Source organism: Lolium rigidum, chromosome 2 (genome assembly GCF_022539505.1).
Source record: "Lolium rigidum isolate FL_2022 chromosome 2, APGP_CSIRO_Lrig_0.1, whole genome shotgun sequence".
Lineage (NCBI taxonomy): Eukaryota > Viridiplantae > Streptophyta > Magnoliopsida > Poales > Poaceae > Lolium > Lolium rigidum.
The window spans coordinates 203,972,215-203,985,172 of record NC_061509.1 but is presented as its reverse complement, the minus strand read 5'-3'; the positions used below and the strand labels follow the sequence as shown (position 1 = coordinate 203,985,172).

At 42.8% G+C, this 12,958-nt stretch overlaps 1 protein-coding gene across 1 annotated transcript; it reads left to right on the top strand.

Moving 5' to 3' along the window:
- Positions 1–6,611: 6,611 nt before the first annotated feature.
- LOC124687994 (protein ECERIFERUM 26-like) lies at positions 6,612–8,879 on the top strand. Its single transcript, XM_047221713.1, has 2 exons — positions 6,612–7,145; positions 8,118–8,879. The coding sequence occupies exons 1-2, from the start codon at positions 6,696–6,698 to the stop codon at positions 8,739–8,741; spliced, it is 1,074 nt and encodes a 357-aa protein (XP_047077669.1). The 5' UTR covers positions 6,612–6,695; the 3' UTR covers positions 8,742–8,879.
- Positions 8,880–12,958: the final 4,079 nt, after the last annotated feature.

The window sequence follows — 12,958 nt, the reverse complement described above, 5'->3', positions numbered from 1 at the left end:
GCTCTTACACATTGTCTCAAGATTCTATCCAGTTGCTTAATTATGCCAGGTGGTAGCTCCAAAGAACATAAAAAGAAAGTAGACAATGATGACAAAGCTGAATCCACCAGTTGCAACCTTGCTCCTTGAGATAGAAAACTAGATATAGATGTCAACCTTCTCTCCAATCTAGTAACAATGGGAGCAAGATCATTAATCTTTGGCTTTGTTGTCCCCATAGGCAAACCTAAGTATGTGAAAGGTAGAGATGCTATCTGACAACCAAAAGCCTCAGATAACTCCTTCAAAACATCCACTGGGACATTAATAGGCACCATACTGGATTTATGATAATTAATCTTCAAACCAGTAGATAAGGTAAATCTATGAAGCACCTCTTTCAAAGCCACAATCTGTGATAAATCAGCAGGCAAGATTAACAAAGTGTCATCAGCATACTGAATAATTGGGAAATCTGGATCATTATTCTGTATTGGCAAATAAATTCTCCCCTCCTGCAGCATATCATTAACCACTGTTTGGAGTAAATCAGACCCCAAGACATACATGATGGGTGATAGTGGATCTCCTTGTCTCACACCTCTCTTACAGACAAACTGCTTCTCAGGCACACCATTCAACAAGACAGATGAAGAACCAGAGGTAAGTATACTCTTCACCCAGCCAATAGTTTTCTCATCAAAGCCCTTATGCTTCATAACTTGCAAGATCACCTCATGCTCAATTGTATCAAAAGCTTTTGCAAAGTCAAGCTTAAGGACAATTATTGGCTTCTTAGAGACATGACATTGATAGAGATATTCAAAAGTCCATGCCACACAATCATGGATTGTTCTTGATTTGATAAAGCCATACTGATTCTTATGAATACACTTCATAATTTTCTGTTGAAACCTATTGGCCACAAATTTTGTCAAAAATTTGATACAGACATTGGTTAAAGATATGGGTCTAAAATCATTTACTGTCTCTGGTGACTGTACTTTTGGAACCAAAGTGATATAAGACCCATTAATATTCTGCAAATTCAGAGTACCCTCATGAAACTCTTTAAAATTCAAACCCATTAGTTATTTTATATGTTTGAGCTTATGTCTGGCCTCAAAATAAGTTTCATGAAGAGTGAGATTTTACCATCAATGTTGATAATGAGGTCACAAATTCTACTCTGATCTCTTTAATTGTTAGGTTGGTCAACTGCCAATGAAGTATTTGGGTAAACCTTTGCAAAATTGAAAAAAAAATTGATTGGGATTTCCTTGACGCTAAGATGCTGAAAAAACTTGACTCCTGGTTGGGAACTCTGCAACCTCTGGAGGTCGATTAATTCTTTTGGATTCTAGTCTCTCGGGGATTCCCTACTTTTATATGTTTATGTTCTTGCTTAACAAAACCTTTGTGGAAAAACTAGATAAACATATAAGAAGTTTCTTTTGGGCCGGTAAAAAAAAGGAAGTATCATATGGTTAAGTGGTCGAGAATATGTCGTTCCAAGTCTAAAGGAGGGTTAGGAGTCAAAGACCTCAGAAAACAAAACATTAGTCTTCTTTGTAAGTGGTGGTGGAAATTAGAGACACAAAATGGATTGTGCCAAAAAATCGTAAAGGCAAAATACCTGAGAAATAAATCTGTTGCGATGGTTAAACCTTGTGTGCATGATTCTCCCGGCTGGAAGACTTTATTAAAGGTGAAAGAGTATTATTTTGCGGGGAGGAAAATTATTCTAAATAAAGGTGACATAGTGAGATTTTGGATTGACCCCTGGTTAGATAATAAACCTTTGTTTGAAGTTTATCCGACTCTCTTCGATATTTTTCAAGGACAAGATTGGACCTTTGAGAAAGTGCTCGGTTGTGACTTTGCTGTCCCTTTTAGAAGAATGCTTTTACCTGATATGATAGTGTAGTTGGATTTTATCAAATCCAATGCGTTATCTTGCCCTATATCGAATGTTCCGGATGTAGTCACCTGGAGCTTGAACACTAAGGGGGTCTTCTCTACCAAATCCATGTATCAATACCTCAAGAGAAATCTGGTTCTCATAAAAAATGGATTTGGAAGGCAAAAATACCTTTCAAAATTAAAATCTTCCTTTGGCAACTTTTTCGAAATGCTATCTTGACTAGAGATAATCTGCAATAGCGTAAATGGGCTGGTTCCCCTCTTTTTTCCTTTTGTAACCAAAATGAGACTGCAAAACACCTGTTCTTTGAGTGTGCTAACGCTAAGGTGATTTGGAGGACTTTGCGAGGTATTCTAGGGACTACTTTTTGTCCCACTTCTTTATGGCAAAGTGTAGCTTGGTTTCATTGCTTTTATCTGTATGGGAGGAAATTCCACATGCTACTCCTTGCTACAATTTGCTGGGGCATTTGGAATGTTAGGAACAAGATAATTTTTGATGGAGTTGTTGTTCGTTCTTCCTTGGTAACGATCGCTACGATTTGCTCTTTCTTACAATATTGGGCATGGCTATATGGCGCTGAGGACAAAGGGAAGATCAAGAAGGGGGGATCAGATCCTGCAGCGGGCCTCTTCTCTTCACCATGATGATGTGGTGGCACCGGGGACTCCAAGGGTGAGACCTGGGATCCTGATGTTCACGAATGGGGGAGCCTGAACAGTCTGGTTGTTGCTGATATGTCAGTTACACAGTTCATGTAGCTATGAGTTGCGGTATCTTTTATCCTGAAGTATGTTGTGGTCTTGGTTGCCTTGAACTCTGTAGTGTAGGGTAGGTTTTTTGCCCCGTAGGTTGGTTTTCGATGCCGATGCTGAGCAGCCGATTTTCCTACCATCTTTTGTTTCCTTTTAGTTGCGCTCCTAGAACCTGTTCTTCCCGTTCTTTTGTTTCCTTAGCTTTTACGTTGTGCTGGAAACTATCTCGATACTGTATATTTTCGTTATGTGATGTAATGGAAATAAGAAGAAAAGTCGCAGTTGGAAAAGTGCTCCCAGATTAGTCACCATAGATTAAATTGGATCATAGATCTATTTACTTTCAATTTTCCACAAATAATTGCAGAGACACACATTTGTTACTTCAAGACTCACTAGTCCTGGTCGATTGGTTCATAAACTGCATGCCAATTGACCGACAGCAGTGTACTGTATTTCTTTGGGAAAACAGCGGTCCTTCCTTGTTTCCCCTGCCGTAACTATTTTCTCAGTTGCACGGACTATGTTTAACCAATATGGTTGACGACTTAAAGCTAGGGTTACCAATACATAAGTTCTTGATGTAATCTTAGTATCTTTGTCTTTGGATTTTTTTGTTTGCTGTAATAGAGCATAATTTAGTTGTACGAACTTCAACATTGCAATAAGTAAATGTTTAAGTGCATCAATCGGTGTATAAGCCGGTGGATACCCTCCTTTTCGAAAAAAATAATTATCTTCTAGGTCAATACTGCCTGAGCAGCACTCGAGCAACGACTTCTATTTTCGAGCTTTAGTTGTAAGAGGAAGTACAATAGAGTGATGTAAGTGGACTATAAGAACTAGAATACTACATTTTTGCTCAATTGGAGGAGAGCGAATGGAGGTGGCTCTCATGCAAGAACTAACTCTATCACATTCTCCTAGGCACTTTGTGAGAGTTTTTTTTTTTTGAAACGGAGGCAAAAGCTTTCCCTCATCTATTAATTAAGAAGAAGGTGCTCAATCTATTAATTAAGAAGAAGGTGCTCAGTTTATAGGAGAAAACCGAGCGAAAACCTACAACAACAGGATCACCAAGAGCACACCCACAAGAGAAAAACAACAAAAAATGCGACCTCTAAACCAACTAGAACCGACAGCCCAAGATTACAACGTCACTAACAAGACCCACACAACCCAAAAGAGTCCAACAACTGCTAAACTTTCCTTGTTACGGCTCTCTTCCTTCTTTTCCTTCTAATAGATACCTTCTTAAGAGACTTCTCCACCTTCTTGATCATGTCCTCCGAAGCTTTACCCGCTAAGACGCATGCAATTTCCTTGCCATATCCAGGGCTAGCCGCCTCCAAACTAGCAAGCAAGCCGCAAAGATCTTTTGCAAAAAGAGCATCAGAGCTAGGTAGCAACACGTCTCCACAATCCAATGAGGTGAGGGACAAGCAAGGCTCCGGCTGCGGTGGTGAGGCTGTCATAGCCACCTCCAAGGTCTCAGAAGGGAACAACGCCAACGGAAGCACCACAGGAGAATCCCCACGCAACTCATGTAGCTCTGGCGTAATCTGCAACACCGGGGCCAAGAACTCGTTTGTGTCCTCTCTCTCGGAGTCAACCGACACAACAGGCTGCGGCGACTGGCAGTGGCTTCCACGAGGAGAGAAACAATTGTAGAGATGTTCTTCCTCAACTACAGATGACTTCTACTCAGCGGAGCCAAGTGGAAGCGAAGACTGCATGGCGGCGAGCTCCTGTCCGCCAGAAGAACATGCCTCCATCGGCTCCAAAGAGTGACCAACGCGTGCCAACAACAACTTGAGACTTGCTAGCTCCTCACGAAGGGAGCGAGACGCCTCCTCGATGCGCAAAGGAACCAACTGAGTGAGCTCCATGCGCAACAAGGCAAATTGGCACTGAAAGCGGGAGTCCAAGTTGGCCAAGTTGGCTTTGACATTTGACTCCTCGGAACACCTTGGTGAAGACCTTGGCGGCGATGTTGCAGGCGACGATGAGTGGCACACGACCTAAACCCAACTCCGGGATGCCGAGGGACGACAAGGCTGAGCTGGTGGAGAGCGGCTCTGCTGGCAAGGAGTATGCGGGTCCGAAGAACGAACATGAGTGTCCGGAGAGTGAGAACGAGCAGCGGGAAAGCGTGCACGACAGAAACTCTCCCGATGACCAGGACGACGACAACGGATGCATCTAAAGGGCTCGCGACATGTGCTGACCTAGTGGCCACGCTCAAGGCACCGAAAGAATCTCCCCCGAGCCCAACGCTTGAAGGAGAGACTACGCTCGAGGCTTTCCTTCCGAAGCAAAGATGAAGGCTCGCGGCCAGGTTGGCCTCCCCGACCCACCTGTACCCAGTCTTCACCGTCTCCAAGAGCGTGAGTAGCAGCAGAGAGGCCATCGTAGGGCCCCGCCCGCGCCTCCTCATCATGGCGCACATCAGAGGTGCTGCAAAACAAGCCAGGAATTTCGTTGTTGGTGGATGCCAACGGTGGCTGAGGAGCCAGCCCTTCATCATCGCCATCGTCGTCGGAGCACAAAGAAGCAACCCAAAGCAAGCTCGGGGCCAACATTGCATCATCAGCAGGGAGGGACACCTTGGCAAGGCCACTGAAGGCAACATGCAGCAACGACAATGACCCAAGCCCCTTGACCAACACGGCAGGGTCATAGAGCAGCCCCTCGGGAGGGCGAGGGACGGTTGGAGGAGCGTCGACCGTCGCAATAGCTGCAGCAGAGAGATCGCCGCAGGACTCAGCTAGCACCTTCCCATCAACGGAACCCTGAACTGAGCCGGAAACAGCCCCATCAACGGAGGCCAAAGGCATCCACATCGCCAACATCTTGTCATTTTCGTTGTCAGAGCTCAGAGAAGCACCCGAAAGCGACGATGGAGCACTCAGGCGCACATAGCACAGTTTTAGAGCGAGCATTGCTATACATATGATCAGACCCTAAGTAGGGTTTGCTCAGTGTGTGGGCCATATCACCAGAAATCAACTCTGAGTTTAGTCATACGTGAATCGTACCAAACATTGTCGTACATGATGCATTTCCATTTTAGAGCTAACTACTATATATACTGGCCATAGAGCTAGGTATAGATGACATGACAATTCCTTATAGTTAGCGGTTTGCTCTACTATTAAATTTGCACTAAATGGGCCATATGCCCCAAATTCCGAGCCATAAAAATTGCAAGTTATTACATTAGTGGCTCCCATTTATCTCTTCACTCCACATATCACCCATGGCTAATCCAATTTCATCTGAAAATAGTATGAACTATAATATTTGTAATGCATATAATTAATCATATCAAACTTCACAATTTTCAAATGTCGTAATTGAAAATATAATATTGCCAACACACAAAACAAAAATATGTCATGGATCAGGCTGGTCATAGTGGTAAGTATCATATAGTAGTATCATGCCTATGATACTTGTGTATGATACTATCTCTATAGTGGTTAGTATCATGAAGTAGTATCATAGTCATGCTATATTTATTGCTTTTTAGAATCTCAATGCAAATTTGTGCACAAGATTTGTTTGGCATTAACTTTTCTCGTGACATGTGCTATGATACAGTATCTACCTATGTTACTCTAATCTCCTCTCTCCTAGCTGCCACATCAGCATTTTTGGGAGACCAATGCGCATAATACTAGCTATGATACTAGCACTGTGGCTAGCCTCGACCAAATAGTCTCGAGATATGTAAGGCTCCTGTCTGTTTTCAATATTCGACAGGCAAAATGCTAAACTTGGCAGCTTGCGGTCCTTATCGCACGCACCCACATTAATCGTGCTAACCACATAATTGATGCTACACTGCCATGCATTGGCCTCGGCGGCGTTGATCAACAGGGGAGGCCAATTAAGCGTCTATAAATATGGGACCTCCTCGGCTCCAGACCTCCAGAACAGTGGAACTAGCAGCCACCAGCAAGTAGCCGCGAAATTAAGTGCGAAGCCGCCCACCACTTGCAAGCAGGCACCGGCAACCAACGGAGCTCCAAAAAATGGCGGCGGCAGCAGGAGCGAAGCCGCAGGTGCACATCGAGTCCGTGCAGACGGGCCTGCCGACGCGCGTGGTGGAGCCGGACCGGACGCGCCTCATCAACGTGTCGGCGCCGCCGCTGCCCGAGGCGGCGCTGCAGCGGCGCCTGCGGGCGGTGCTCTACTACCGCGCCGACGAGGCGGCGTGGGAGGAGGGCATCTGGGTGAAGGAGTCGCTGGGCGAGGCGCTGTGCTTCTTCCCGGAGATGGCGGGGCGGCTCCGGCGCCACGCGGACGGGTCGTGGGAGGTGAAGCTGAACGACGCCGGCGTGCGGTTCCAGCAGGCCACGGTGGAGGCGAGCCTGGAGGAGTTCCTGGCGGACAAGGACCTTCCCCGGAAGGAGGCGGCGCTGGCGCCGTGGGTCGACGTGAGCGCCGAGGACCCCGACATGTGCTCCCTCCTCTTCATGCAGGTATATCCTCCTCACCGGTTGGGATGGGCTTGGCTGCTTCTGATTTGTGTTCTTACATTTCGGCCATTTCTTGCATCAGCTCCTGCCCATTATTCTCTTCGTATTTGATTTATACAAAAGTACTATACTCCAACGTCTTGCTAAAATTGCACACTTCATTGTTTGCAAGTCTTGGAAATCTCTGAACTTCCGTGGATTGGTTAAGTCGTACGTCGACTTGTCCATTCATAGCGGTCTGGCTGGCAGTTGGGCTAACCAGTCTACTCCATTTATACATGTACTTACTACAATGATACGATTGACACTCTGGCCTAAGTGCTGAATATGTTGAGCTCCTGTTAACATCAGTTCATCATCATAGTATACGTTGTGTACCTTGATGCTACTTGTTGGAAATGTTTTCCTTTTTTCTTTTTGAGGGTTGTTGGAAAAGTCTTTTCAGTTAGATGCAGCTGCACATTTTGTTTGTTTTTTGGGCAGGAAAAGACAAATAAAACAAAAAATTTCCCTATTGTGTTCCTCCAAACTAGCAGACAGATCTAGTCCAGTCAAGCTAAAACAAGTTTTCCCGCAATTGGAGATGGAGTATCTTGCCAGTTAATGTACGCATTTATACTGACTGAGAGACATCACCTACCAACGAAGTCCAATACTACTATACCACCACAGCAACACAAATACACAGTCACCGGCTGCTGCCGGCACCATCGCGTGCCGGACGCCGAAGTAGAACACGTCACCCCCAACCCAAGAATCACCAAACAGGTGGAAAGCAAGCCATTCAATGTGACACTGTTGAGCTACCGTGTGTTCATGATGAGCGACAGCATCAGTTTGGTATAGTACGGTGTACTGTATTCCACACTCCAGAGTAGGCCAACTAACAGTGTACTACTCCTGCCTAGCCGAAAACAGACGTTGCATGAATGACTTTTGATTGACCTAATCGACTTGCTTCGATGTTCACCGCAGCTGAACCGGTTCCAGGACGGCGGGTACGCCGTCGGCGTGAGCTGCACGGCGCTGCTGGCCGACCCGCGGTCGCTGGCGAGGTTCCTCCTCGAGTGGGCGCGCATCCACGCCGAGATGAAGGAGAAGAACAAGACCCTGCTCCGCCCCATGATGCAGTACATGGCCTACTTCCAGCGCCCGGAGCTCTGCTGCAGGCGCATCAGGTCCTTCCCCATCGACTCCGCCGCCGCCGACGGCGTCCGCGCACGTACTGTGCTGTTCAGGACCTCCGCCGCCGTCGCCGGCGGTGGCGGCGACCTCCGCGCGCTCGCGGCCGCCTGCATGGCCCGGGCCACCGAGGAGCTCGGCGCGGACATGGCGTCGCGGTTCACGCTCGTCATCGCCCCCGCGGACCCCGCCCGCGGCGCCACCACCGTAGAGACGTCGGTCGCGGCGGACGGCATCAAGACGGGGCACAAGCTGGAAGCTGCGGAGTGGAGCGAGCTCGGGCTGGAGGAGCTGACGCTCCGGGGCGCCAAGCCCGTGCATGTCTCGTGCAGGATCGTGGCGGGCGGAGAGGAAGGCTTCGTCGTCGTCATGCCTGATGGCGATGGATTCCTTGTCACCGCAACCATACCCAACTAGAGACAAGCGAGGACAAAAAAGGGATCCGTTCCATTACTTCTACTACAAGCATTTGTGTTGCGGGGACTCAAATAATCAATGTTGGCCGTCGATTTCCACAAAATTATATCAATTATTCAGTATACGAATTACATGTCTCGCAGAGGTTTCACTCTAATCTATTATATACTAAAAGCAAAATAAGAGTGTTTTAACGGAGACACCAAGTTAATCCACATAAGCTAAAATTACTAGATCCATTGATTGTAATAGTAGCGGATGAGATTAAAGGTCAAGTCAAAGTTACGTAAATTGTTGTCACGTTACAAAACACGTACACATGGAAAGGTATGGGGCGGTGATATCCATATAAGCTTCCACATATGCTAAATAATCTAGCCTATAATGTTGGCGATTAAAAAAAATCCCGTACAACATCGTGCGCTGGAATAAAACAACCAACGTTAACGAAGTAGTTTATACCGGTACCAGAAAGAATCCAAATGCTTTACATAGAAAAAGGGGCAGCTCTATCTCCCTAAAAAAAGGCCAGCTCTATCTCTTTCTTTTTCTCCCTATACCATATGAGTCTAGGGCTCCACGTATCCATGCATGAGAAACTGAAAAACGTATCAGGTTAAAGCAGTGCATATATGCAGCATATACAAGTGACATATTAGCCGTAATGACTTCAATGGTTACACAGAGAATTTGACCTGTCTCACACACGTATATATTGCCACTTAATTATGACATCTTTGATTCTCAAAAACAAAAAATATAATCATGCATACAGTCATGCAAATTGAATATTTCATAGGAATACATAGGTTTCCATAAGACTACTATCGTGCAAATTCAAGTTTTCCGAAACCGGAGATTTAAAATATATGCACGAGTATGTTTCGGAATGGAATAAATGTGACCGCTAACAAATGAGTCCGGTTGCTTCCATACGTTGAGAAATAGAGTCCGGATGCTATACGTCACCTAGGCCAGTTAGATGATTTATGTGTATGAAATCTGCGCCAAATAGAGATATAGATATACAAAGCTGACTACAAACTAATCGGTGAGAAGAAAAACTACAAAGCTGACTGCTTCTAGCTAATATTTTTCTGTGTGTCAAGACATACGAGTGATACTACCTAAGGATATGGTGGTATATATATGAGAAAGGCAATATACGAATAAAAGGGAAGCCACCGTGTTCTTCCCTGTGCTAAATATAAGAAAGGCAATATACGAATATATTCGAAAAAATGATGGCATATGAGTGATACTACCTAAGGATATGGTAGCACCTATATGAGAAAGGTAATATACAGATAAAAAGGAAGCCACCACTTCCATATGTGCTGAATAATCTAACCTGCTTACTCTTCGTTAACTACATATAATAATAATGATGGAGATTTCAAATATATGCATAATTAAGGAGTATTTTCCAGGAAGGGAGAACTACGACTGCTAAAGAATATAAAAAAAGAGTCCGGATGCTACACGAGCACTCAACCCGAGATGATTTATGTGGATGAAATCTTCACCGAAGAGATGAAAAACTCCTAAGTTAGTCGTATATGCATTTAGCTTATGTGTGTGTGCGCGTTCAATTACATGCGTGCGATACTACCCTAGGATATGGTGGCATATATTTCAAAAATGACATTGTTGCAAGAAAAAATATAAAAGGCTTTAAAAATAAATGGCTTCATATATATCCATAATATGAGTATGAACGTATTATGAAAGTAATAAAAAATGTATGACATGTTGCAGTTGAATTAACGTCTAAAATTCTAAAAAATTAGACGAGAAGTTAATATAAAATAATAGGATCCTAAGACCGACTAACAGACAAAAGCCATACTACCAAACTAGCTGAATTCTCCAAACTCGCTTTGAAAAAAAAAAAGAACGAGCCATGCAAACCCCTAGCTCAGGAAATTACTATGCAATAAAATATGGATACATACAAAAGAACTTTTCAATGTGTCAGCGTCAAAGAAGCAACTAGCTGCTACATGGACAATTCGTCTGCATCTATATTTCACACTAAGTCAAAATCTAAACTTTTAATTTATATACCAATTTAGTATCATATAAAACGAGACATGGTAAATTTAAAACTTTCCTAACAATTGCTCACCATATAAAGACAATTAATATGGTTTCTCCACAGTATATTTATTTAGTGCAAATGGGGCTACAAAATGTATTATCTTCCATAAAATAATATAAATATAAAAACCGTAAATTTATTTCCAAGATAATGTGGACCCAGTAAAGACAATGAACTGTCTCTAACAAAATAAAGATGATGCCCTCGCAAAAATTGAATATTTCATAGGAATACATAGGTTTCCATAAGACTACTATCGTGCAAATTCAAGTTTTCCGAAACCGGAGATTTAAAATATATGCACGAGTATGTTTCGGAATGGAATAAATGTGACCGCTAACAAATGAGTCCGGTTGCTTCCATATGTTGAGAAATAGAGTCCGGATGCTATACGTCACCTAGGCCAGTTAGATGATTTATGTGTATGAAATCTGCGCCAAATAGAGATATAGATATACAAAGCTGACTACAAACTAATCGGTGAGAAGAAAAACTACAAAGCTGACTGCTTCTAGCTAATATTTTTCTGTGTGTCAAGACATACGAGTGATACTACCTAAGGATATGGTGGTATATATATGAGAAAGGCAATATACGAATAAAAGGGAAGCCACCGTGTTCTTCCCTGTGCTAAATATAAGAAAGGCAATATACGAATATATTCGAAAAAATGATGGCATATGAGTGATACTACCTAAGGATATGGTAGCACCTATATGAGAAAGGTAATATACAGATAAAAAGGAAGCCACCACTTCCATATGTGCTGAATAATCTAACCTGCTTACTCTTCGTTAACTACATATAATAATAATGATGGAGATTTCAAATATATGCATAATTAAGGAGTATTTTCCAGGAAGGGAGAACTACGACTGCTAAAGAATATAAAAAAAGAGTCCGGATGCTACACGAGCACTCAACCCAGATGATTTATGTGGATGAAATCTTCACCGAAGAGATGAAAAACTCCTAAGTTAGTCGTATATGCATTTAGCTTATGTGTGTGTGCGCGTTCAATTACATGCGTGCGATACTACCCTAGGATATGGTGGCATATATTTCAAAAATGACATTGTTGCAAGAAAAAATATAAAAGGCTTTAAAAATAAATGGCTTCATATATATCCATAATATGAGTATGAACGTATTATGAAAGTAATAAAAAATGTATGACATGTTGCAGTTGAATTAACGTCTAAAATTCTAAAAAATTAGACGAGAAGTTAATATAAAATAATAGGATCCTAAGACCGACTAACAGACAAAAGCCATACTACCAAACTAGCTGAATTCTCCAAACTCGCTTTGAAAAAAAAAAGAACGAGCCATGCAAACCCCTAGCTCAGGAAATTACTATGCAATAAAATATGGATACATACAAAAGAACTTTTCAATGTGTCAGCGTCAAAGAAGCAACTAGCTGCTACATGGACAATTCGTCTGCATCTATATTTCACACTAAGTCAAAATCTAAACTTTTAATTTATATACCAATTTAGTATCATATAAAACGAGACATGGTAAATTTAAAACTTTCCTAACAATTGCTCACCATATAAAGACAATTAATATGGTTTCTCCACAGTATATTTATTTAGTGCAAATGGGGCTACAAAATGTATTATCTTCCATAAAATAATATAAATATAAAAACCGTAAATTTATTTCCAAGATAATGTGGACCCAGTAAAGACAATGAACTGTCTCTAACAAAATAAAGATGATGCCCTCGCAATTGCGAGGGCCACATTGCTAGTGATATCAAAAATCCTACACGCAATCCATGTTGCAACTGACCATTAGAATGGATTACGAAGCAAATCAAACAGTTTGGAGGTATTTTTTGTTGTTGCAACCCACAATCAAAATGGATGACGAAGCAAATCAAACGGTCTAGAGGCATTTTTCGTAGTTGCAAGCTTAATTGTAACTAAAATTTCATTTGCAACTGAAAAAATCTCAGTTACAATAAAACTTCCAATTTAAATATACAAATCACGTTGCAAATTCCACCATGCATAAGTGTGCTGATTACTAGCTTAGTTCTCAGTCTACTCAGAACTAGCAATTCCCGTGTTTTTGACTAGACATAACTTTTGGACACCTCAGAGCG

Coding starts and splice junctions, on each gene's coding strand:
- LOC124687994 (XM_047221713.1), top strand. CDS start 6,696: ATGGCGGCGGCAGCAGGAGCGAAGCCGCAGGTGCACATCGAGTCCGTG. Junction 7,146..8,117: donor GCTCCCTCCTCTTCATGCAG/GTATATCCTCCT, acceptor TGTTCACCGCAG/CTGAACCGGTTCCAGGACGG.